Raw genomic sequence first — 27,723 nt, forward strand, 5'->3', positions numbered from 1 at the left:
AAAGGAATGACCTTATAATGTGCTTAAAATATTGCTTATCTGTTTTTCCTCTCTCCAGAATTAAAAAAATACATATAAGCATATATAAGATTAAAGTAATATAAAATACAGTTCCTGCCTAAATTTTTACCCATAACTCACTTCTTAGAACACACAGAGTTACCACTGAAATCAAAGTTAGTTCCATCCTTACTGAACTGTATTGGCTGAGGTTTTGAAAATATCTATAGGCTGTATGTATGGTATCTATCCTTTTTCATTGAATAGACTATGATTTCATCATTATATTTTATAACCACTTTTTAATCCAGAAATGCAAAATATGAGAGCTGCAAAAGTAAATATTCCACCATCCTTATGAATATTTCATTACACAATATGTTTATTTACTTACAATTTTTTTTGACAGAGCCAACCTAATTCATTGCACATTTATTTAGTACATCTACTGTCACTATTGTAGTAGGTTGAATGGTGCTCCGCCCCCCACCCCCCACCAAAATATATTCATGTCCAAATCCCTGGAACCTGTGAATATTACATTATTTGAAAAAGTCTCATTACAGATGTACTTAATTTAAGGACTTCTATGGTTTAGATATGGTTTATTTGGCCATGCCAAGTCTCATGTTAAGATTGATTCCCAGTGTTGAGGTGGGGCCTGGTGGAAGGTGTCTGGGATGTGGAAGCAGATCCTTCATGAACGGCTTGGTATGCAGGAGTGAGTCCTCACTATTAGTAACTGAGATAACTGGTTGTTGAAAAGAGACTAGCACCTCCTCCTCTCTCTCTTCTCCTTCCTCGCCCTCTAATGTCTGCTCCTCTCTGCCTGTCACCATAAATGCAAGCAGTCTGAGGCTCTTACCAGATGCAGATGCCAGCACTATGCTTCTTGTACAACCTGCAGAACTATGAGCTAAATAAACCTCTTTATAAATTACCCAGCCTCAGGTATTTCTTTACAGCAACACAAATGAACTATGGAAAGGATCTTGAGATGGGATCATCCTAGATTACCCAGATGGGCCCTAAATCCCATAACAAGTGTCCTTCTAAGAAACAGGAGAAAAGACACAGACAAAAGCGGAGAAGGTGATGTGAAGACGGAGGCAGAAATTGCAGTGAAGTGGTCACAAGTCAATGAAGTCAAGGGATGCCTGCAGCCAACACAAATTGAGACAATGAAAAATTCTCTTCTAGAACCCTCAGAGAGAGCGTGGCCTGGATTATGCCTTGACTTCAGACTTCTAGCCTCCAGAACTGTGACAATTAAAAGAGTGTTGTTTTAAGCCACAGAGGTTGTGGAAACTTGTTAGAGCAGCATCAGGAAACGAATACAGCTGTAGACAGTCAAAGTGATTAGAGGATGAAATAAATCAGGAAATCTGACTGACATGACTCTAATTTGCACAAATCCAAGAGGGTATGGTGCCTACATAAGGATCCTACAACATAGTTTCCATATTTTGTATAATTGAAAGTGCTGTGCCGTTTTGACTGCATTCTCTCTCTCCCTTCGTCTCTCTCTCTCCACCCCCACTTTGCTCTCTTGCTCTCTATTGCTGTATGATCCCAAAGAGCGTGATGTTATTTTTATGGGTATTTATCTATTGATACTATACAGGTAATGATCCCTCATTCTGTCTTCAGCATTGCTGGAAATGCAACACAAATGAACTAAGGAAAGGATCTTGAGATGGGATCATCTTAGATTACCCAGATGGGCCCTAAATCCCATAACAAGTGTCCTTCTAAGAAACAGGAGAAAAGACACAGACAAAAGTGGAGAGAAGGATGAGTCCAGTTGAGAATGAGTTCCTGTTACAGGTGAAGAAACCATTCCAATCGCATGCAGTACATAATAAAGGAATTCGAATCCCTTTAGGGATAGAAATTACTGCTTCTCCAACCTCTGTTCTATTCCTTCTTTCATACTCACAGAAATATGATTTACTTGGAAGAAATTAGTGGAGATTCTGGGATCTCACAGAGAATGGAATCCTTCCCAGTCATTTCTCAGTTACCTACCACAGAAAAACATCCCTAACAGATACACAAGTGAGAATTGCGAAGTGAGAAATCAATATGGGTTACAGGAAACAGAAGATCTAAGACGAGAGGTGTGTAAAAGGCTGGATACATTTTGCAGATATGAAAGGGAAAGGAAAGCGTACTCTAGATAGACAAGCCTGGATTAAAGCTTTGGGGTGAGAATAAGCACAACATGTGTGACCTGGAATAGAGAAGACTGCCCTGCCTCCTAGAGAGAAGAAGCATGGATGTGATGGGATATTAAAACCAGGCACAGGTTTCATGGAGGGAAAGGAAAGAATGCCTTAAGGGACCAGTTTTCATTGGTTCTCTCATTTCCAGAATAAGAATACAACTAAGTGTGAATTAATAGTTTTAACTCTTAACCTACCACTACCCACCAGAGTGTCAGAGAGCACCAGAGTCATTTGGTGAAACAAACAGAGAAGACTAAAAAAAAAAAAAAAAATCACAGTCTGAAAATTCAAGTAACTTAAAAATATGCTAATCTTCCTCTTCTAACAGCTCTATAAATTCTCAGAAATTTTAAAAGTACGACAACTTGTTTGAGCATTCTGGCTACAGAATATCAGGCTGGTGATTATCACTCTGTAGGAACTTAACATTGATCAGTATTTTCAGTGTTTTTTTGACGATCTTATAAATAAGACTTAGTATAACTAACTTATTGTGTTAAGATAGGCAAAGATGCAGAATGCTAAAATGTTTCTGGAAAAAAAAATCCCTAACCATTCTGTTTCTAATTTGTCTTATTTTAGTTTTGTTTTTCTTAGTAGCTGAGTACTTGCAGAATTCATCCCAACACACTTAAACACTAAATTATGAAATGAAATAGTTTCAAAGGTCCTCAGTCTTAAGCTGTCCTTTAAAGAACATCTCAAGCTTTGACAAAAACCATTGGCTAATCTGTACAGTGGTTTTAATTCTTTGCTTTTATTATTGAGAAATGTATAGCTCATTCTTTTTCAAGAGCTTCTAGTAAAGCTTTAAAAGCAACCAATAATGTTGTAACATTTTTAAAACTGGATTAAAACTCTAGATATTTTCTTATTTAGATTTATGTCTAGAGAAAGAAAAAACAGGTGAGTAGATATGAAACATATGTAAACCTTGTTGAATTCTAGCAGTTGAAGATATGCTTCAAATAAATATATTTTCTTAAAAAAAGGTATCTCACAAGAACACTATACCTGGGTATGTTTTATTTTATTTTTAAGTATGTTACTTAAAGGCTTAAAAAATTCTGTCCATATAATCTTGAAAATAAATTACTTGAAGATGTCTGTGAGCTTAATGAGACATGAATAACAATGCAATAATGAGGTAGTTATTGTATAAAGAAATTGCAAGTCCTTTCCGAATTCCTTGTGGACCTCAAACTTAGGAAGCCAAGTGGATTTGCAGGCTTGCCCCTTCCCCATGCATGACCAGTGCTGTCCTCTGAGCCACTGCCTCTCTTAACTTCTCTGACTCTTTTACCCATACCCAGCATTAGATGATGGTGGTTATCGTATTTGAGATGTCTTAAAATCACTGCTGTGGCTTCCTGCCAGTTATTACTAACAATGGCTAAATCATTGCCATTGTTACAACACCACACTGAAAGAATTACTAAGCAAAAGTAATTTTCTTCTACTGCAACAAAAGCAGAAAAACAAAGATAAATGTAATGGATTTTTTTCTGCCAAGGAATTTAAATAATACAACTGTCCCTCAGTATTTGTGAGGGATGGATTCCAGGAACCCTCAGGGAGATCAAAATCCTCAGATGTTCCAATATCTTATATAAAATGGCATAACATTTGCATATAACCTATGTATAACACCCCCCACCACTTTACATCATCTCTAGGTTACTTCTGACACCTAATACAATGTAAATAGCTGTTATACTCTATTGTTTCTTATTAATATTTTGTATTATTTTATTGTCTTTTTTGTTCAAATATTTTCAATATCTGGTTGCTTGAATCCCTAGATGTGAAACCCACGGACAAGGAGAGTTGCCTGTAATTTACGGCATCTTTAATATTCTTATCAAATTATTGGGATTCTCCTTTTATTTATTTCTTCTATTTGGAAATATATCTATCATCACCCCTTTCTTTGTATCATCCTATAAGGAAGAACTAAGTGTGTTCTTTTTTTTTTTTTTTTTTTTTTTTAGAGACAGAGTCTTGCTATGTCACCCAGGCTGGAGTGCAGTGGTGCAATTTCGGCTCACTGCAACCTCCACCTCTTGGGTTCAAGCAATTTTCCTGCCTCAGCCTCCCGAGTAGCTGGGACTACAGGTGCACGCCGCCACATCTGGCCAATATTTTGTGTTTTAGTAGAGATGGGGTTTCACTGTGTTGCCCAGGCTGGTCTCGAACTCCTTGAGCTAAGGCAATCCGCCCACCCTGGCCTCCCAAAGTGCCAGGATTATAGGCGTGAGCCACCGCACCCGGCCCTATGTGTGTTCTTGAGTTAATAATGCAATAAAGTCAGCATAAAATCTGTATGGCTTAATTTATTCATTAATTTGATCATACAACAAATATTTATGAAGCATCTACTATGTATCAAACACTTGTTCTAGAAGGAGGGGATTCAGTCGTGAACAAAATAGACAAAAAATATGCCAGCCCTTAGGAGTTTATATTTAGCCTGGACAGAAATAAGTAAGCTACATAAGTAAGATGGGCAGATTTTTTTTTTTTTTCTTGAGACAGAGTCTTGCTCTGTTGCCCAGGGTAGAGTGCAGTGGTGTAATCTCGGCTCACTGCAAGCTCCACCTCCCATGTTCACGCCATTCTCCTGCCTCAGCCTCCCAAGTAGCTGGGACTACAGGCGCCCACCACCATGCCTGGCTAATTTTTTGTATTTTTAGTAGAGACGGGGTTTCACCGTGTTAGCCAGGATGGTCTCGATCCCCTGACCTCCTGATCTGCCCACCTGGGTCTCCCAAAGTGCTGGGATTACAGGCGTGAGCCACCACACCCAGTCAAGATGGGCAGATATTTAAAAAAATTAATAATATTAAAAATATGCAGGAAAAAGACTGACAAAGTGGAGAATGTGTGAACTTTTTAGAGACAAAGGAAGGACTCTCTGAGAATGCACCTTCATGTGAAGACATGAAGGATGTGACTGAGTAGTCATGCAGACACATGCAAGAGAAGTCCTTCAGGCAACCCACCTGTGAGTGCCAAGCCCTGCCTCTAAGAACAACGTGTCCAGGGTTTATGTTTGTGGTTGCTTTATAGAAAAGGAAGGACAGGGTGGCAGTAGTAGAAAATGAAGCCAGAAAGGCAATGGGGGAGGTTGCAAAATATATAAAGTTTCTATCCTAATAATGTAGGGCCAGATGAGAGGTACTAGAGGGCCTGGGCAGAAGAGTGATGGGCACTCACAGCCTTGTAAAAGAATTAGGCTGCCGGCTCTTTTGAGAAGAGACTGAAGAGGGGCCTGGAGTGCCAGCAAATCCATGAGTGAGAAGATGCTGCCTTGGACTGTCTGATTAGAGTTTGAATATATTTTTTAAATGAAGCTAAAAAGACCTGGTGGAATAAATGTAGAGATGGGTGTCATCAAAATAGACCTTAATGATTTTGGTTTGAGCCATTGACACGAAGCCTGTAAGAGGATCTAGATTAAGGAAGAATATATATTTTTAATTCAAGTATGTAAAATGGATGAAGGCAGTCAGGGAGATTTTCATTTCCTATTTTATTATTTTCCACAATGTTTATGTGATTCATAACTGCTGTAGTGATCAGAGAGGCATTTAAAATAATATATAAAGTTTTGCACATATTATAATGTACAATTTTATAATGTATGCATAACAGAAAAGTTGAATAATTCTATATAACTTTTACAATTACAAAAAATATATGACATTTAAAACTCTTTATAAGTGAATAAAAAGGCTGAGTTTGCTGCTGTAAGATAAGCCCAAGTTTTTCCAAAGAAGCTTGAACTTGAATCCTGATTCTGTTACTTGCTTATTATGTAACCTTGTACATACATATTTCTTCACACACTTTAACGTTTAGAGTTCTCCTCTTTAAATTATATATATGCAGCATTTGGCAGTATTTGTTAATTGTGAAAATTAAGCAAAATACTCTACATAGAGGCCTCTGCATATTGACTGAATAAAAAAATCATAATAAAAATCACAATATTAATATGGCAAACAGCAAAGAGAATAATGAAAGTAAAAATAGCAGCTTAGATTTCCTGTGCAGTCCCTATTACAGGATGAGCAACATTGTGGTGAGCCCTTTACATGTATTGTTGAGTGCGATCTTTACAGCATACCTCTAAGGTGGGTGCCCTTATTGTCCCATTTCACAGAGGAGGAAAAGTTAACTTGTAGAAAGAAAATACTTCATAGGCAGTAGACAGCTATTTATCAGAAGACAAAAGCCCCTGAAGGTTCAGACCTGAAGGCCCATGGCGTTTTATGCTATCCATCCTATCCAGAAAGTTGAATGCCTTCCCTGAGCCAGGAAATCTCCATAACAGTAAGTAAATACCTCTTCATACTCTTATAAGATTTAACATTGGAGTAAATCCAAGGACAGCCAAAAAAAAAAAAAAAATGACTCAGGCAAATGGAGATGGTCTTAAAGATGAATCCAGCTAATGCAGGGAGGACTAGAAATTAAAGAAACCTCTAAGTCTGCACAGATAGGTGCCAACATTAATTTTGATTAAACATTGGAAATAATGTTCAATCTATTTTCTCTGAAATAGATTCTTTGGTAAATAAAATAGTTTGTGTTTATATTTTTTCTGGTTCTCTGTGATAGATAAATTTTACATGTCAATTTGACTAGGCTATGGTGCCCAACTTCTTGGTCAAATACTAGTATAGATATTGCTGTGAACATATTTTGTAGATGTGATTAACATCTACAATCAGTTGACTTTAAGTAAAAAAGATGACCCTTGATAATAGAGTTGGGTCTCATCCAGTGAATTGAAGGCCTTAAGAGCAAAAACTGATTTCCCTGAGAAGAGGAGCCTCAAGAGTCTAACACAGAAATCCTCCCTGAATTTCCAGCCTCTTTGCCCTATACATTTTAGACTTGCCAGCACTCACAATCACATAGGCCAATTCCTTAAAATAAATCTACTTACCCATCTATCTATTACACACACACACACACACACACACACACCCACATCCTTTTGGTTCTGTTTCTCTGGAGAACTGTAGAACCCTGAGAGATAAACTCTCTTTTTCTTTTTAAATCAGTTTCCATTTATATAATTTTATTCCCTTTAATAACAGTATTTTTATTACTTTTTTACCTTTGATGCTTTTCCAATGCTTGATGTTACTTTGGGTTTAATTTCTGGCTTGTCTCCTAGCATTCTAAAGGTCAACAGCACAAAATCTAAGTATTAATAATTCAAAATGAAAAGAAAATCATGAAATTTCAAAAGACATTTAATCAAAATTTGATTTACACCTTTAGGACTATCTTTCAACATTATAACAGAAGTTTTAAAAAGTTGAATTTCTAACGCCGCAGGAACATATAAACAAATATTAAGTCACTTTTTTTTTCCCAAGCTTAAAAATGTGACTAAATGTGAATGGTTATTCTCTAAAGATAAAATTTTGTGTTTTGGCTGTATGTCATTTTTATTTCTAAGAAGATAATATCAACCTAACATACCTAATGACAGTATTTAATACTCTTAGGAATGTTCTAGGCAATGCAGTTTAACAATTTTGTCAGTTTTTAAAATGTGAGAGAGAAGGATTATAGTCAGCAGTTCCTCAGAAATAAGGCTGAGTAAATTTAGTTGTTCCTATAGAAACCAATCATTGAAGTTTAAAAAGAAAGGATCAGTGGTGGAGGTGGAGCGAGGTGACTGAATAGAAGCCTCCACCAATTGTCCTCCCTGTAAGAACACCAAATCGAACAACTATCCACACAACAAAGCAAACATCATAAGAACCAAAAATCAGCTTAGGTAGCAGCTCAGCCACAGTTGGGTAGAGCACCAAGCAGGCTCCTGAGAGCCCGATTCCAGGCCTTGGCTCTTGGACAGTGTTTCTTGACCTGTACTGGACCAGAAGGGAGACCGCTGCCCTGAAGGGAGAGTCCCAGGCCTGGCAGCACTCATCACAAGTTGATGACTGAAGGGCCCTGGGGCCGCGAATGAACATTGGCTGTAGCCAGGCAGTACTCACTGTGAGCCTGGGGCAGTGGTGGCCATGGGGAGAGAGTCCGCTGGTTGTGGAAAGGGGAGGAAAGAGTGGGAAGGACTTTGTCTTGTGCCTTCTGTGCCAGCTCAGCCACAGCAGAAGAGAGTATCTCGGGACCAGGAGGGAATTTGCCACCCTGAAGCAAAGGACACAAGCCTGGCTGGCTTTGTCACCTGCTGATTGTAGACCCCTAAGGCCTTTAGCAAACATACAAGGTAGCTAGGCAGTGGTTACTGTGGGCCTTGGGTGAGATCCAGTGCTGTGCTGGCTTCAGGTCTGACCCAGTGCTGTCCCAGTGTTGGTGGCCACAGAGGTGCTTGTGTCACCCCTCCCCCAGCTCCAGGCAGCTCAGAGCAGAGAGAGAGACTCCATTTGTTTGGGAGAAAGTAGGGGAAGAGATACTGAGAATTCTTCTGCATATTATCCAAGACCATACAAGTCAATAATGAGGGGAATTTTGGAAACTACACAAATACATGGAAATTAAACAAAATGCTCCTGAATGACTAGTGAGTCAATGAAGAAATTAAGAAGGAAATTTAAAAAATTCTTGAGACAAATGATAATGGCAAGTAGGTCTATGAAAAGGTGCTCATAGCATTGATCATCAGAGAAATGCAAATCAAAATTACAAAATATAGGCAATATTATTACAAATGCCAGTGAGGACGTGGAGGAAAGGCAACCCTTGTATTATACACTGTTGGTGGGTATGTATATCAGTACAAGCACTATGGAAAACAATTTGGAGGTTCCTCAAAAAACTAAAATAGAACTACCAGATGATCCAGAAATCCCACTGCTAGGTATATACCCAAAGGAAAGGAAATCAGTATATCGAAGAGACAGCTGCACTCCCATGTTTATTGCAGCACAATTCACAATAGCCAAGATTTGGAAGCAAACTAAGTGTTCATCTACAGATGAATGGATTTTTAAAGTGTGGTACATATGGACAATGGAGTACTATTCAGTCATAAAAAAGAATGAGATCCTGTCATTTGCAATAACATGGGTGGAACTGGAGATCATTATGTTAAATGAAATAAGCCAGGCACAGAAAGATAAACTTTGCATATTCTCACTTATTTACAGGAGCACTTATTTACAGAGATAGAGAGTAGAATGATGGTTATCAGAGGCTGAAAAGGGTAGTGCAGGGGGTAGTGGGGTGGGGAGTGGGGATGGTTAATGAGTATAAAAATATAGGTAGACAGAATGAATAAGATCTAAAGTTGGATAGCACAGCAGGGTAACTGCAGTCAACAATAATTTATTGTACATTTAAAAATAACTAAAAGTATAATTGGATCATTTCTAACACATAGGATAAATGCTTGAGTAGATGGATACCCCACTTTCTGTGATGGGATTATTACACATTGTATGCCTGCATGAAAATATCTCATACGTGTCATGAATATATACGTCTACTATGAACCCATTAAAATTAAAATTTAAAAGAAATAAAAGATCAGTTCAGTACAGATGGTGTATATCCAGTTTTGGCACACTTGAAAATATGTTTATACAGGACAGGATAAAATAAAGGCTATGGTGTAGTTGGGATTTTAAAAGTTACAATGCATGACAATGCACATATGAATATAAATTTTAGTATTATTGAGATGTACATCAAATTTAGTTCTCAATAATCAGATTTTCAGGGTCTCATAGAATTTTTTATAAAATAGGATGAAAAACATAGCAAAGTATAGAAAAATAACCATGAAGGTAGTTAAAGTGAAAAAGAGATGTTATAACCATCATTTCCAATTGATGATTGGTGACCTTCGTTGATTGGTGATCTAGTATGCATTTCTCTGATTCTGTTCTTAAGGAGTACCCTCATTTTTGTTCATGTATCCACACCTTAGTCCCATAGCTCATAATCTTCAAAGAAAGCTAAAATAAATCTCATACTCCATGGAACAGTCTTGATTGGCTGACTTTTGCAACAAAAACAGAAGGGATCTAAGTCTGTCCAGTGAGAGTGATCTCAGGACTCCCGCTTTGAAAGCATTTTTGTGCCCTCTCTGGTCATGCATAAGGATGCATATGGCCACAGTAGCTGTTGGCAGACATATTACAGCCATGGAGAAACCAGTGTTAATACTAAGATAAATTTTCTGCCACAGAAGATAGAACAGAAATATTGGAAAGAAATAACAGAAACCAGACTTTTAGAAATATCATTGAGCCAACCATTCTCAACTCTGTGTGAGCTGTTATTTAATCTATATTTAAACGATATTTAATCTATATTAAATTGAATTTTCTGTTACCTAGAACTAAGGAATCAGGTCACAATACATAATAACTATTTTTGAATATATGTGTTGATAGATATTAGCATATGCAACTGAAAACATAATGGTCTTAAGGCTGTACCATGAGAGATTAAAATTTTATTTAACAATAAGATTTTATTATTTTAATTGTTTATGCCAAGTCGGATTTTACAGTTTGGGGGAAAAATGATAGATTAGACAACTACATTCATAGATATGTATGTCAAGATGTAAAGATATTATTTTTCACTCCTGTAATAGTTTAATTCTTAAACTTGTCTGAAGAGAAAGATGAGTATACAATTTTCCAAAGTCCCTACTGGCACCATGATCCTGTTCTACAACAAAGTTTATTTTAGTAAAAATATGAAAAAACACATCCATATAACAGGAATTTAAATTACAATTATTTGTCTCACAGTTAAACATCACTATCACACACCTATCAAAAAGGAAGTTTAATTTTGCTTTAAAAAAAGGAAACATAAGCAGTATTTGGTCTTTCCACTAATGTCTTAGTAAACTGACCAAAGCCACATCTTTAGAAGCAGTGATTTTTTTTCCCTTGTTCCTCTGAGAATCTACAAATAATTACTTCTATCTCATTTTTAAATATTGTAGCATTTTTTTTGGTTTTTATATATTAGGTTTTAATATTTGAGCCTGATTAGAGTATATTTATGAACAAGAATATACTCAATAAAACAATTAGTAAAGTTGCTCCAGGCACTAGAGGGAAAATATGCATTTATGTATAAAACAAGAGATAAATTTGTAGCAAATGTAAGGTAAACAAAAATGAGAATGTGAAGTTCTATTTCAGACCCCAAGGAAATAAAATACTAAAATCAGACTGCACAAGCAACTCTTGTTCATTAGAAAATAATGTGATAAAATATAATTTGTTTTCAAAATGCATGAGTTACAGAATAAATTGAGCATAGTCAGCCATGCAGAATTAAACTCCACAAGAAAACGAGAAAGAAATCTAAAAGATATCTGTAGCATAGGTAAGAAAATAAAAAATTCACCATAAACAGAAATGATGTTTTTGTGGAACTAAAATTAAATATTTCAAAAGTTAGAGAAAATATCTAATTACTCTGTTTCTTGTATGTATACACAAAATACATTTTTGTTTTATGAATGACTTTTAACTTGCTAATATAAAACCACAGCTTCAACTCTTTACTACTGCTAGCCCATATTCTATTATTAACCTTTGTATATGAAAATAGTATTGTTCTTAGGTGTACTTCTTCAATGTCAAAGCTAGTAATGTAAATGATTAAAATATTAAAAGATTTAAAGGGAACTGGTGAATGTATGGATGCAGTGGTATGCCAAATCACCATTTTCTTCTTCTCTACGGACATCACAGAGTTCATAACAAATATTTTATAAGCTATTATGTCCAGTGACCTCTATCATCACTACCAGTTGGAATCAACTGATAAGAGGTCACATACACAGCTTTACATTTAAGTACATTACAATAATTTTAACTTTATAAATATATGAAGAACAGTATGGCTTTTGTATTTTGATGTTTTAATATGATTGTCAAAAGGATTATCTTTTTGATATCCTAACATGTGTGAGATGCCATCTCATTATGGTTTTCATTGGAATTTCACTCAGTGATGTTGAGCACCTTATCATACATCTATTGGCCATTCTCATGTCTTCTTTGGAGAAATGTCTATTCAGGTTCTTTGCCCTCTTTTTAATTGGTTTATTTATCTATCTGCGATTGATTCATACAAGTTCTCTATATATTTTGGATATTAATCCCTTACCAGATTTATGGTTTGCAAATATCTTCTCACAATCTGCAGGCCATCATTTCATTTTCTTGATTGTTTCCTTTGTTGTGCAGAAGCTTTTTAGACTGATGTGGTCCCACTTGTTTATTTTTGCTTTTGATACCTGAGCTTTTGCTGTGACATCCAAAAAATCATAGCCAAGAGGGTATTCCTCTACATTTTCTTCTTCTAGGAGTTTTATGATTTCAGAGCTTATATTTAAGTTTTCAATCTATTTTGAGTTGATTTTTATATGTTATATAAGACACTGGTCCAGGGAATCTTTGAACACTCTTTGTGGGAATGTAATCTGGTGCAGCCATTATGGAAAATAGTGTGGAAGTTCCTAAAAAAAAATTAAAAATCTACTGACTATATGACCTAGCAATCCCTCTTTTCAGTATATGCCCAGATGAAATAATATCATACAGATATCTGCACTCCCATGTTCACTGCAGCATTATTTACAGGAACCAACTTTTAAACAACCTGAATGTCCATTGATTAATTAATAGATAAGAAACTTATATAATAGAATATTATTAAGCCTTATAAAAGAAGGAGAATCTGCCATTTGTGACAATGTGGATGAACCCGGAGGAATTATGCCAAGTTTAAAAAGCCAGACACAGAAAGAAGAATACTGAATGATCTCACTTAAATACGAAATCTAAAAAAAAAAATTTGAATACATAGAAATAGAGTAGAATAGTGGTTACTGGGGGTGGGTTTAAGGAATGGGGGAAACATAAGTCAAATGGTACAAAGTTGTTAAGTAGGATGAACAAGCCTAGAGATCTAATGTACAGTGTGAGTACTATGGCAATAATATTGTATTACATAATAGAAATTTGCTGAGAGAGTAGATTGTCAGTGCTCTTACCAGACACACGAAGATAACAACATGAGGTGATGGATATGTAAATTTGTCTGACTATAGTAATCATTTTACTATATATGTATTTAATACATTGCATTGTATACCTTAAATTTATACAAAAAAGAACAAAATATTTTTACCATTTACATATATCTGAAAATTCCCCCTTTAATATTTTCATTATTATATGAGTTAATCTAATATTAATAGCTACTTTTATAGAAATACAAACTCAGTTCCACTTGTAGTATTAAAAAAATGACAGCAATTAAAAACCTCCCCTTAGGCAAGAGAAGAAGGAAAAAATAAAATGCAAGCTTTATATTTGAGGTGATATGAACAAAACAATAACTTATGGTTTTAATTCATTTTAACCACTGACTTATTGTATAGCTACAAGATCTCTACTGTGTCATTTTCTAAGTGATTTTGGTCCCATCCACTAATTTTAGATTCCCAGCCCTGTTTTAAATGATTTCCTTGAGGAATGAATGAATGATTTCCTTGTGATGATACTTCTAAATATCTAAAATTATAGCTAATAAGACCAAATAAACTAAAAGCAATGAGGAAATTGTGAGAATAAACTTGATTTGCTACACCTCATAGTTAAATTATATTTTATATAGATTAGTTTATTTTTAGCAATCAATATTCAAATTTATGTCTTATTTTTTTTCCAAATGACATAGAAATAAGTATTGTTATAGTCAGTTTATGGAGTATCTATTATGAAACTTAAATAAAAGCTAAATGAAAATTGGATTTGTGCAACATAAGGAAAGCAATCACTGACAACTTTGTTAAAAGGTGTTATTTGATTTTACCTTTCAAAAATACATATCATATGTTCAAGTGAATGTTGTTAATTTCAAAGTTGTAATCTTATCTGTATTTCACACCCCCTCACATTCTTAATATCTGCAAATCTTTGTTTTTTAAGGCATATATATTAGACCAAAGTCAGATAAATATAGTAGCACAGTTCAGAGACTGTAAAATAATAGTTGATGTCATAATCCCATAAGCAGATTCAGAAGGAAGTTTCAAAAAAATAGTTTCCAAAAATTATCTGTGCAATAGCAATATAATCAGATTAAATATATCACTTCTAAAAGTGATTCATTTTGGGGTACAGTATCTGCTTTAAAAATGTGAATCTCACTAGTTTGTAATTAAATCTTAAAATATAACTCAGCTTGAAGAAATTTCTCTATAGTTCATTGATGTGTTTTTATATTCAATAAAACAAGATGTTTAAATATCTGAATTTAAGATTCAAGTAGGATAAATAAAAAGAAGCTTCTGGTAGCTAAAGAAGCAGGTGTTAAGTGAATCTGCCCTGATAACTCAGATGTTACGAAATAAGGTCTTTTAGGCTAATACATCCTACCAGAACATTCAGAACTGAAAGTGATTAACAAGCCAATGCTTCACAATCAATAAGGGGATGCATGCCTACTATTAGAAATGCAGATATGATGTATTATGCATCCCCTCTACGAGTCAACATTTTAAAACACTTATTAAGCACTTGCTATTGGCAAGGTAATTTAGAAGTTCAAATAAAAGAATGTGGGTACATATGAAGAAATAACAAAAGACAGAATGTGATTGTTTAAAGTATAAGAATATTTTCATTCTGACATTTATTTTATTAAATATAATCTGAGTTACATGGGAACAAAGTAGAGGGATCACTTATCTGTTTTAATGAGGCAGTCTTTCAATAATTCAAAATATAAGGCAAACCAACTGTATTCCATTATAAAGAAAAAGTCCATATTATTTTGTAGCATTATCACACAAGTAAAACACTATTTAATGTCTCCCTAATTTTCTCGTTTATTTTTTGTCTTCCTGATTTTTTTCATTCTATATGTTATTGAAGATAAACATCTATTATTTACTTTAAAAATAGTTCTAAACAATGAGAATATATCATAACTATTGAATTATAATTGACCCAACTCTGTGTGCCTATGGAATTAAAACAACCTAGATTTGTCATATAATATCAATACATTAAAAAATGTTTACTAAATAGTATGATTGAGTGGTAATATCCACTAGGATATTAGGTAAGTCATGTATAGATTTGTTCAAAAAATTATCATTTTAAAATTCAAAATTTATACATTAACAACTATTAATCAGGATGCTGTGACTTTTTGGTAGTAAAAAAACCCTATATATTTTATTATTTATTCTAGTACTTTACTTTGAGAAGTGGCTTATCTCCAATTAGAAAAATAAATATTTAATTTAAAGAAATTAACGTGTATATTTGAAGGAGACACTGTCCAATCTGGAAGAGTATGAACCTGGTAAAGATATTATATGGGGACATGTGAAAGCTGAATTAACATACATTTTTTCTGGCAAACAAAAGATTTCATTTCACTGATAACTGAAACAAAATGGAGAAATAATATGAAAGAGAAATAAGTTAAAAGAGGACAACAAAAATAAATCTGAGTTTGGAAAATACCATTCTGCATCAATTCTATTGGTGAAAGAAGATGAGAGTGAAAACAGAATATTAATGCTGTAATAAACAAATATGTTATGAATAACAGCTATAAATTAAAGATATATATTTGATATATATAATTATTGAAAAATATAAGTGAACAGGATAATAACTATTATTTTAAAAAATAAGTGTTGAAAAATTCAGGGCAAGAGATATGAAAATGAACTCAAAAATCTCAATCCAATTTTCATAATTATTCGTATTCCTTATGAAATCAATTATTTGCAAATCTGATAATATTTTGCCAAATGTTTTAATTTACTCTTTCTATTATATAGCTTGATAAAATTAGAAGGAAAACATTTGTTTCCCATTGTCTGTTTTTTATACAAAAGGAGTGTCTGCTTTACTAAATGACACATTTTCTCAATGTTAATATAATCCATATATGAAATTATGTAGCTAAATATTCCTTAAGAGCACATTTGTTCTATTTTAAAAGTCTATGCTAAAATCACAACAAAAACATCTGCTCATATCTAGAAATGAAAGTATTTTTAAAACATAATTTAAATTCTATGATGTGCATATCACTCTGGAGGAAGATGAGTATTTTGAAGAAAAAATGTTCAGTTGCATTTCACAAAAAGACCTTAGTGAGCAGAGAAGTTATGAAAATAGATTTAGAATAAGAAAAGTACACAAATAACTATATTATACATAAATACAGCTTACACTGGGTTACAATTCATTTTCTTCATACAAAACAATAATTTTGCAATAGCACCAACACTGCTTGGCAGGCGACTTAGTAAGGTGTGGGTAGCAGACAGGAGAAATGAAAATGAATTGGGCTAGAAAATGATGGCTGCTGTCAAGGATTGACACCCAAAGAGAAAGTCCAATTAAAGTTAAGAAATACAGACAGAGCAAGTCCTAGCCAGAGAAGTCCAACATCCAGAATCTGTAAGGAACTTAAACCAACAAGCAAAAAACAACCCCAGTAAAAAATGGGCAAAGGACGTGGACAGACACTTTTCAAAACAAAATATACAAGAAGCCAAGAAGCATATGAAAAAAATGCTCATCATCACTTAACAGAGAAATGCAAATCAAAAACCACAACGAGATGCCATCTCACACTGGTCAGATATTATTAAAAAATTAAAAAACAACAGATGCTGGCAAGGCTGTGGAGAAAAGGGAACACTTACTCACTGTTGGTGGGAATGTAAACTAGTTCAGCCACCATAGAAGGCAGTTTGGAGATTTCCCAAAGAACTTAAAACAGAGCTACCAACTTAAAACTTTCGTTATACTAAAAAGACATATGTACTCATAAGTTCATTGCTGCACTATTCACAATAGCAAAAACATGGAATCAAATTAGGTGCTAATGGTAGATTGGATAAAGAAAATGTAGTACATATAAACTACAGAATAAATACAGTCATGAAAAAGAATGAAATTATGTCCTTCTCAGCAACATGGATGGAGCTGGAGGCCATGATTCAAAAATTAATGCAGGATCAGAAAACTAAATACCGCGTTCTCACTTATGAGTGGGAGCTAAACATTGAGCACACATGGATATAAACCTGGGAACAATAGACACTGCAGACTACTAGAGAGTGGAGGAGAGGAAGAGGGTGTAGGTTGAAAAACTACCTATTGGATATTATCCTCCCTACCCGGATGCAATATACCCACGTAACCAAGCTGCACATGTGCCCCCTGTAACTAAAGTAAAAATTTAAATAATAATAATAAAGAAATCCAGTGTGTATTTTATACTTACATTACATTTCAATTTGGAATAGTGGAGTGTTTAATAGCCCATGTAGCTAGTGGCTACCCTATTGGACAACACAGGCCTGGAGTTTTTCTGGAAGAGGACTCAAGAAACAGTTAACAGGGGTTGCCTCTCAGGAAGAAAACTAAGAAACTAGGGGTAAAAAGAGATAGCAACCTTACTTTTAACCACAAACGCGTCTGTATTGCTTGAATTATGTGTCAAGTATATGGGTTGTCTGTATAGAAAAAATACACCACAATAGACAAACATACAGACAGAGTCTTTGGGCAACACTATCAACGGCAAAGCTTCAAAATCAGGGCAAACAGAAAGCAGAAACTAGGCAGAGGAAACTCACAAACAGATGAGTTTGCTATTGAGTCATGTGATTAGGTTGGTCCTAAAACAGGCTACACAATACTGCCTAGAGTGGGAGAAATATGATAGGAGTTCCTATCCAAATCAGGCTATAGACTATCTAACAATATTATGAAAATGAAACATCAATTGAGGGTTTCTCTGAGTCTCTGATTCCATTTTAAAGGCAGTTATAGTTATAATGAGTATCATGCAACATGACATTTATATATCCTTGGAATTTATCAAAGAAATGTAAGATATTTATTTTGTTTTCTTCCACTGAAACTTTGATCTTTTGAATTTACTCCTGCAGGTAAAATCCTTGTTCAGTTTTGCATGGAGATAGAAGCCATGAAGCCAGGCTAGTTGAAGTAAGTCAGGCCTATGAATTGAACTGACCTTATCTTGTATCTGAGTTCCAATAACTGGGCTACTTTCCCTCCTTCCATATAAGCAAGCACCATTCTGACCATTAATTTCAGGAGCCCTTTCCTGCTCTTGTCTCTCAGGCCTAACTCCTTTTCTCAGTTACTAAAAGGAATCCATCTAATGCCGAGGTCTTTTCTCTTCAGACCAACCACTAACTGCCTACATCTCAGGGCTTGACTCTATTTTTTTTCTGATGTTGTTGGTATGTTAGTCTGGTCTTTTATTAATTAATCAAGTGAGCTTTTTCTTCCCATTATATTCTTATAATTGTGTCTGGTCTTTAGTCTCTCTGGCATTTCTCTGACCTGTCTCACTGTCCTGGAACCACGCTGAAAATACCATGCCATCTCTAACATTTGCATTCTTCATTGCACATGGTTCAGGCCATAGCCTGTGTTTGATAAATACTAATTAGCTGGATAAGGAACTAAGTGATGATGCCAAGTTGCAGGATTATTAAATTATAATTGTAAAAATTACATTTTTAAAATAAAATGAGTGAGGCAGACATAGTACCCTTAAGCCTAGTGAATATGATGTTTGATGCCAGTTATATATGTGATAGTGCTGTATTCTCTCATGAAAGGTATTTCTGAAAGTTTATTTTACCATTTTCCTCCTTTTTAATCTTAATTTTATCATTCTCCTCACTGTATTATTTTTCTGTATTTTTCTCAATGTTCTCATTTTCCAATTTTCATTATTCTTTAATGTGAGTGTGCTATTTTGTATTGTATTTTCCTCTGTATTAGTTCATTTCAAGACTTTTCTCCTTTTATTCAAAACTCTTAACCAACATAATTTAGTCTGGCACAGCATAGTGAGCTCAGCAAATATAAAAGTAAATAAATAAATAAACCTGTGCCAATTTTCTGGTTGAAATCTGAAAAAATATTACTCAAAAGGTTGACTCTCTATTATCAAAGGCATGACATTAAATAAGAATTATCTTTACAACATAGGAACTTTACCTGCTGAAGTTGGTTCTTCTTCATCTGATGCTACGATAAGAGGAAAAGGTGAAATGTGGTTGGGGTAGAAGTGAAGGGAGGGAGAAGTGGGGAGAGAGAAAGAAAGAGAAAAAGAGATATTGAGATTGAACATAAATGTATTTCACATTTCCAAACACTAACTACAAGCCCCTGACTTGTAATTTTGTGTATACATTAGAAAATTGTCATTATTTAATAACAGATTAGTGAGTATTCACATTAAATAAAAACATATATGCTCCTATACTTTAAAATATCTATTAATATTTGTTAGAAAAAAATTGAATTGTCTGAATTTGATTTTCCTCTGCAAATAAGATTGACCTTAGTTAATTTGAGTGTAAATTATTATAAATATTATTGCTGAAAAATATGGATTGTATATAACATAGAGTTACTCCACCATCAATTTTCTATTTGGCAAAGAGGAATTAAAAGTCATGGCTGATAGTCAAAAATTGTGTTCCATGAGATAGAAGTTATAAGAAAGGAAGAATTAAACTTCAGCGTGACTCAAAATCACTTTGGACTTTTCTTTTTTTTTTTTTAGACGGAGTTTCACTCTTGTTGCCCAGGCTGGAGTGCAATGGCACAATCTCAGCTCACTGCAACCTCCGCCTCCTGGGTTCAAGCAATTCTCCTGTCTCGGCCTCCTCAGTAGCTGGGATTACAGGCATGCACCACCACACCTGGCTAATGTTGTATTTTTAGTAGAGATGGAGTTTCTCCATGTTGGTCAGGCTGGTCTTGAACTCCTGACCTCAGGTGATCTGCCTGCCTTGGCCTCCCAAAGTGCTGGGATTACAGGCATGAGCCACCGAACCCGGCCTGGACTTTTCTTAAACATGAAGATTCCAGTTCTCTCTCTCTCTCTCCCACTATGTGTATGTGTGTGTGTGTGTGTGTGTGTGTGACATACACACACTTACATATACCACACACTTCAAAATTTAGTAGTGATGATTCTGTGGTAAAGACACCAGAACCTGCATTTTAAAGAGTGACCCCAGGTGGTTCTGACTTATGTTCTGCAGCCCACATATGGATACACATAGACATTATAAAAGAGGAGGCCACAATATGAAAATACAATTTTATCCTTGGGTAGTGGTTACCAACCCTGTAAGTATATTAGAATTCCAAATTCTGGGCTCCACATAGAACTGATTGAGTCAGAATCTTTACATGGTATTAACTTGTAGCCAGGATTGAGGTATTACTAGGCAATATCAATGTAAGATAACATTAACTGTAACTCATAACAGTGTGAATCTTGTTGATTCTTGTTTTAAGAGGTAGGAAGGTTTGAGAGCAGCAAGATTCCAAGGGCAATAACCTACTGCCCTGTGTATGTGAAGGATGGAGCACAGCAATTACAAGAGTGAAAAAGAAGTTTGTCTGAAGCAGCTTCACAATTTTGCCTAGAATCCATCTATTCACTTTTATACTTCAACACACACTCTGTGAAGAAGTATTTCTGTTCTGTGCAGAACTGCAGTTTGCCCAGAATATTACCGTTGAATTATATGACACAAGCCAGTACTATTTCACTTGATTCATGAAGTTTTAAAATAAAAATTTACTCAGCTGAATTGCTTATAAAGGAACTTTGTTCCCAGCGGATTCGTTAATCAAGGTATCACTGTGTAGCCAGGGAGTGGTCTCCACTCTTTTCCGTTAAGGTTACATCTGCGCAGAGTACACATTAGACAAGCTGACTTTGTGTCCTGACAGTATTTTCCTCTCACACTGTTTGGCTCGCCTCCTTGGCACATAAAGAAATGGAGAGAGCAAACACAGTTGGCATGCATGGCGCAGAGAACATAAATATTTTAAAAGCTGTTTGCTGCTTTATCATGTCCAAAATATATCATAACATTTTCAAAGAAGAAAAAAAATGGTAGCTTCCAGGAATTCCCTTTTAGGAAAATACCACAGGGGCTTGTAGAAGTGCTGATTTAGATGAGTTATTGTTAACAAAAACCTAAAGATTCAAAAGAAAAAAAATCCTTACACTCATGGCTGGTCACTTTATGTTTGTGAACTCATTTAATTCACAAAGCAACCAATGAGATGAAAATACTTCTCATTTGATAAAGGAAAGTACAGAGGTTCAGAGTGACTGAACAATCTGTGTGAGTTCAATTTGAATTTGAGCACATGTCAGTGTGACTTTAAAACTGAAATTCTTCGGCTATGCCTTATTGTCTCACAAAGTGATGATTCCGTTTCTACTTAAAGATAAAAACTAGATGACAAAGAGTTTACTGAAATTCACTAGGTACTATTTAAAGTGTTGGATCATGGGAGTGGTTATGCTCCTAATAATGTTAGCTGGACTTAAGCATAAAACTGGGGGAGAAAAGAAAGAAAAATTGACACAGAGGCTGAGGAGAGAAATCCTTTCAAGAAATGGAGTTCTTCTTTGGAAGCTTCTCCATTTTCCTTACAATCCAGGGACAGACATAGGCAGCTGAGATCCTGACTGGTTAAACAAAGCACCCTAAAGAAGTGATGTCCAAGGAAGGAAGATTGGAAGTTGCTAAGATTTTACTCTTCCATTATGTAAGAACAAGCAAGAAATTTTAGGAAGGAATTAGCAAGTACAGAAATGAAGACAATTCCAAATTTAGTAAGAGTCATAGTAATCAGAACCTTCGAAAAGCAAATCCCTCATGGCAAGCTGTGTACCAATCTACACTTGAATTTGCAATACCTGAAAGTATCTTTGTTACAAATTAACAGAATTACAGCCAGCAAATACACAACTTTGCAAAGATTTCTCTTTCTATGTAACATCTACATAGCAGTGCTTCCTTGATATGGGTAGATGTCATTAACCAATATTCACACCATTCACACTCATAAAGGCATATACACAAGGGTTAGTATTGGTAATAATTCAGCTTTAGTTATCTCTGTAGCAAAGGTAGCATTTCAGGCTAACTGCTTTACTGAACAAAACATCACGAACTATTTACAGGTGGCAACTAGAGCCCCAGAGTAAAAATAAACCTCGAAGTGGGCATTAGTTGCCTTTTTAATGACATTTCTGTGAAACAAGTATCACAGAAGGTACTATCATGCTACCCAAATGATTATTCTCTCTTCCTCTTAGAAGTCATAAAATGAGCAATTAAAATAAAAATCAGAGTCTATGGCACATGTAGTTTCTTCTAATTCTGGGAATTTAAACACATTCACCAAGAAAACCAAAAATAAGCAACCCAACAAATAAGTGTATTGCTCCACTTGGTCAGCATTTAGAAGAATGTACTGAAATTATAATGATGGTAGGAAAACAGAGAGTACAAAATATATCAGACATATAGAATTTAAGTAAGTGTAATCCTCCTATCACCCATAACAGAACCTTCCTGGGTGTCTATTAAAATTCCCCACACCTACTGAATTTGAATATTGGGTTTTAGCCCAGGCTTCTGCATTTTTTATAAGTTCTGTAGATAATCACCATGAGCACTAAATATTGAGAATTCTGACTCTAACCCATCAAAGTTTATTTCACTGGCTCTGGTACCATTGTTGGAACTACAGCAATAAATTAGTAGGCTTACAGAAAACCCTTTGCAATTTATATTCTGGTTGTTTCATGAGCTTTCAACACTGCTTTCTTGTATCATCTTCAGATTTCTTTGGGTACCTATATCAATGCTTTAGGGAAAGATGACATCTCCTTTGGATTTAATAAATGGTCTGTATCTCAGAACTAACTAAATCTGTTCCCTTTTCTTGGCCATAGTTATTGGCCTAGGTATAGGCTTATGACCCATGTGGGGACAAGGATATGTAAGGAGATATTTGTGTGTATTTAGGTGGGGAGAGGCTCTTGGAAAAAAAAAAGGCTTCCTCACTTTTCTGAGAAAGTGTCTGGAAATAACCCTTTCTCACTCCCCTTTAGATGTAGACACAGAGGCTTGTGGCCCCAGAAGTCATTGGCATGCACCTTGAAACCATGATGGGAGACAGATTTGGAAGAAAGCTGATCCTGCTCAAAGGCAGAGTGCAGAAATAAAGATATTAGAATCTTGATTATATTGTTGAGCCACTGAATCATATCAACCATGAATCCTGACCTTCCTTCGGACTTCTAGTTCTAGGGAAAATACATACTGTGTATTATTTGAGTTGAGCTTTTTGTTATTTATATCTAAATGGCATTCTGCTACAATCCTAATCAGTTTTGTTGTTCCTTCTAAAAATATATTAGAATGCATAAGAAATTAATTATCTGAGGCAGCTGAGACCAGAAGTACACACAGCCTCAGGCTATGCATTCAGTGGGCAGCTGAGATTTCAGTGCTTTATTTTTCCAGGGAGCTTACCACTATGCTTTGATACAATAAACCTATTCCTTGATTTTTAAGTTAGTCGCTCTTTTGCAGGACATTCCACCAGCGTACATGTTCCCATGTTCCTGAAGTGTGGTGGTACTTGGGAGAACAGGAAGGCATCATACAGACTCTCCTTGCCTTCCTTCCTGTCTTCCTCACTCTCTTTCTCTTTTTTTCCACAAGTATCAACTGTGAAGTACAACTACCCAGGCCCAGTGGGCTGTATATTACCCTGATACAACACAATACTATAACACTTAAGTTTCTTCATTAGACAGATTCCAGTCTCTTTGTGTGGTTTCAACAATTCTTACATATTCTGTTTTTGTCTGTTTCATTTTTCAGTGTTTTAAGTAAACTTTTATAACTTGGAAATTATACCCATCAAAAACAATTTTATACCCAGTGTGGCTTACCATCAAATAGGAAAATCTCATTATGAAATACAAAACCTACATTTCTTAGTATATTATAACATATTTTACATGTGAATGTTAATTCAGAGTGACTTATTGATCCTTTTGTTGGCTATATCATAAATTTGGTTAAGCATGTACCAAATATGTTTTGCAAGCATATAATTATCTAGTCATTAGTTATTTCCATAACCAACAAGAACTATGTATTATTGTATTCTGACAATATTTTACAATGTTTTAATCAATTGCAGTGATGCAAAAATAGCAATCATGATATTTATGCTTGATTATTTATGCCTACCCAGATGTCAAGTGCTCTAAATGTGTGTGTATGTTTGTGCGTTGAGGGGAGCAGGGGCATTACTAAAATTAGAGTAAACTATTATTTCGAATTTGTGAACTCAGTCATTAAAGAAGGATATGGAGTTGCCTCCGGAAGTATCCATGGAAGTACTGAGAGAGAGTTTTGGGTTAATTTGGTTTTTGTTTTATTATTTGTTTATCTGTTGTCCTTGGCCAATGGCCCAATTGAGATGTGACTTTGCACTTAAAGGTTGCTATTACTAACTTCTTCCCTGTGAAAAGTATAACAAAGATGATTAGTTTCCCCTGGCCAAATATTTCAGACAGCATATGATGTGGTCAAGTCTACAGTCTCAAAACTGCAGAGTATTTGGGTCACTGTGAGGCACAGCATTGGATTTGCATAGAAAATGCTTGAATAATCAAAATGTTTCCATTCTATCAACATTTTACATGCATTTTGACTCCTGTGCAAAATTTGGAGAATGGCATCCATTGAAGTATTTATAATATGTAACACATAAAACATAATCTTGTACACATGTAGTTAGCATGTAAACATATATTGAATTTTTATTAGTCTCTCCCATTAGACTAGGAGTTTCATGAGGACAGGTCTGTAGCATTTTTTTGCTCACCATTACATCCGTAGTTTTCAAAACAGTGTCTGGAACACTGGAGGAACTGAATAAATATTTGTTGAAAGAAAAGATGCACAAATGTTTAATACAGTCATTTGTATTAAATAAAGCTCAGCTGCTTCATTTTGTAATATTATTAAATTCATCAAAGAAAGCCTTGTATCTCTGTATATGTTTCATCATATAAATATATAGATAATCATATATAGTTTCTATAGCTATATGTCGTTACGTAAATCAGATTTTCCTTCTTGGGGTAGGAAGGAAACAATATAATTTTTATAAAGACAATGGTTTCTCTAAAGACCATTAGATTATCTCATGAAAAATTAAATCTGTGATTTTTAAACTAACTCAGAAAACATGAAACTATGATTTATTAATTAAGTAGATTCATTTAAATAGAACCACAAAATGTACTTTTAATGTTTAGTAGTGATATAGTTTACATGGGTTTTACAATGTATTTACACAGTGAATCATTTTAACAGTGATTAGCGGTGCATTTGTGATTCTCTCATTTTAGAAAGAGGTATAAATGAGAAAAATAACAGAAAAGAATGCAAGCTTTGGGTTCATTTTCTGCCACTGAGTAAGAAAACTAAAACTAAACTGAACAAAAACACAAATTTTATAAAAGTAAGCCAGAGTATTGGGAAGCTGGAAAGTAATATGACTCAAGTAGCCTACATTCATATCCCAGCTGTTACTAAAGAGTCTTTGAGAACATAATTAGGACAAATTCGCTTATTTAAAGGAAGTAGTAAATATCTTTAAGTTAGGTGATTTGATATCACAAGGGGACTTACAATTCAATATTTTGGTGTATCTATTCAATTGTCCTTAAATATCCTTTGTTTATTAAATGTGCCCTTCCTCCCTATCCAAGCCCATACCATCCTTGTTGACTAAATTCAAGTTTCACCACCTTCAACTCCTTAGTATTTATTTCAGTCTCCAGATATTCCCTTCTACCCCCACTACCTTTTAAACTATAACCTAAAGCCAGTTCTAAACAGAATGGTACATAATATTTTCCAGCCTTGTTTCCCAAGCTGGACATTATTCTTCCTTGGAGGGCAAATGTTTTAATTTTGCGCAGTGTATTTAATTGGTCCTGAGTAAATATTTTTGGAAAGCTGTCCAATTTTAAATTCAGAAAAAGAAGTCCATAGGTAAATTTAATGACTGTTTTTACCCTTTTTTTTTAGCTTTGTAAAATGAGGATTGAAAATTAAACCTAAGAAAATTCATGGGCAAATAAAAAGAAGAAACTTGTAAGGGATAAAGCAGATCAAAAGTTAATATAAATGATTTCTCAGATTTATCCATTTTTAATAAAATTAATAAATTCATAATCTTTTTGAAAATTTAATATAGGAAAGGGGGAATCATTAATTCTACAATGAGAATGCTGTTTAATGTCACTAGAGGAGCCATGAAGCTGAGGTTACCAGCTCACTAGATATGAATTTCAGATGGTCACAGCATCCACGTTATTTTGTTTCACAGCACCTGACAGCAGGAAGCTGATACTTTCAGGCTCCTTTATGTTCTATGGATTTCTGCTTTATTTATGTGTGGGAGACTACTCACTTCAACCTCAATTCATTTCCATAAGCCTGGACAAATGAGCTAATCTAAAAAGCAAATCTGTTAAAACCAAAAGAACAGAAAACTAACAAGTAATGAATTGATCAGCAATACTGGCACAAATCTCAGTGACAGTATCCACTTAAGAAAACCACAGAATCATTGCACATAAAATGTTAATGCTGGACAAGACTTAATGATTAAGAGTGTTGGCAAAAAAAATCCATTGGTACAATGGGTTAAGGTTTGCATTAGAAAATAGAAGTATATTTATTAAATCACCGAAATTACCAACTAAAAACTCACCACAAGCAGAATTTTGAAGTAAATGGATATGGCATAATTTGTTTAACTAAGTCTTTAGTGAATAATACTTGGATGAATTCCAGGATTTCTGTCTTATAAATGAGGTTTCAATAAATAATCAGATTTCATTTGAATCATGGTAGAAACAAAGGAAATAAATTATCTAATACTTTTATTAAATAAAGTCCATAATCCTAAACACAATGTAAAATATTTGCTTTTTGTAAGAAAGATTTTTAAAAGATCCTCTTTGATGCCATTCTGTTTGATGCCATCAGCCTATTTTTTTAAAAAAAGAACTATGCTTCTTAAATATATTGGATGATATTATATTGCTGCCATTTTCCTGTGAATGTTACTCTCTTGCTTAAATAAAGTTACCATTAACAGAGATACAGTAAAACTTCCAATGTCTGATGTCCAGTAGCACAAAACACAGAGACAAACAAATGACTGATCCATGTGCCTGGCAGATGCAGCCTTAGACCAATTACTGGTTTCTCTGCCCATGATCCCACCCCAGCAGAGATGATTAGGGCTGAATACTGAATATTCTGTGTCTTCTGAGATATAAATAATATAAAATTTCAATGCATTTAAAAAATAAATGGTGATGAATTTAAAGATAGAAAATCACTTCATGGTAGAATCTTGGCAAACACTGTGTGTGTGTGTGTTTGTGTGTGTGTGTGTGTGTCACAATCAAATATTTCATATGGTTACAGTTATTTCAAACATGACTTTTTACCATTTTAATATCTGTGAGGTCTTTTAGTAAAATATCATTGCCTTTTCATTGCTTATATTCCAAAATAATT

The 27,723-nt window shown here is 34.6% G+C and overlaps 1 protein-coding gene across 6 annotated transcripts in view; it reads right to left on the reverse strand.

Moving 5' to 3' along the window:
• Positions 1–27,723, reverse strand: part of EDIL3 (EGF like repeats and discoidin domains 3) — a 447,876-nt gene that overhangs the window by 272,571 nt on the left and 147,582 nt on the right. For 3 of the 6 annotated variants that reach the window (XM_054555108.2, NM_001132845.1, XM_063723894.1), the window contains 1 exon segment: positions 19,271–19,300. The exons of the other annotated variants lie outside the window; for them this stretch is intronic. In XM_054555108.2, coding sequence (XP_054411083.1) covers positions 19,271–19,300 — 30 coding nt within the window. 6 annotated transcript variants of the gene reach the window in all.

Source organism: Pongo abelii, chromosome 4 (genome assembly GCF_028885655.2).
Source record: "Pongo abelii isolate AG06213 chromosome 4, NHGRI_mPonAbe1-v2.0_pri, whole genome shotgun sequence".
Taxonomy (NCBI): Eukaryota; Metazoa; Chordata; class Mammalia; order Primates; family Hominidae; genus Pongo; species Pongo abelii.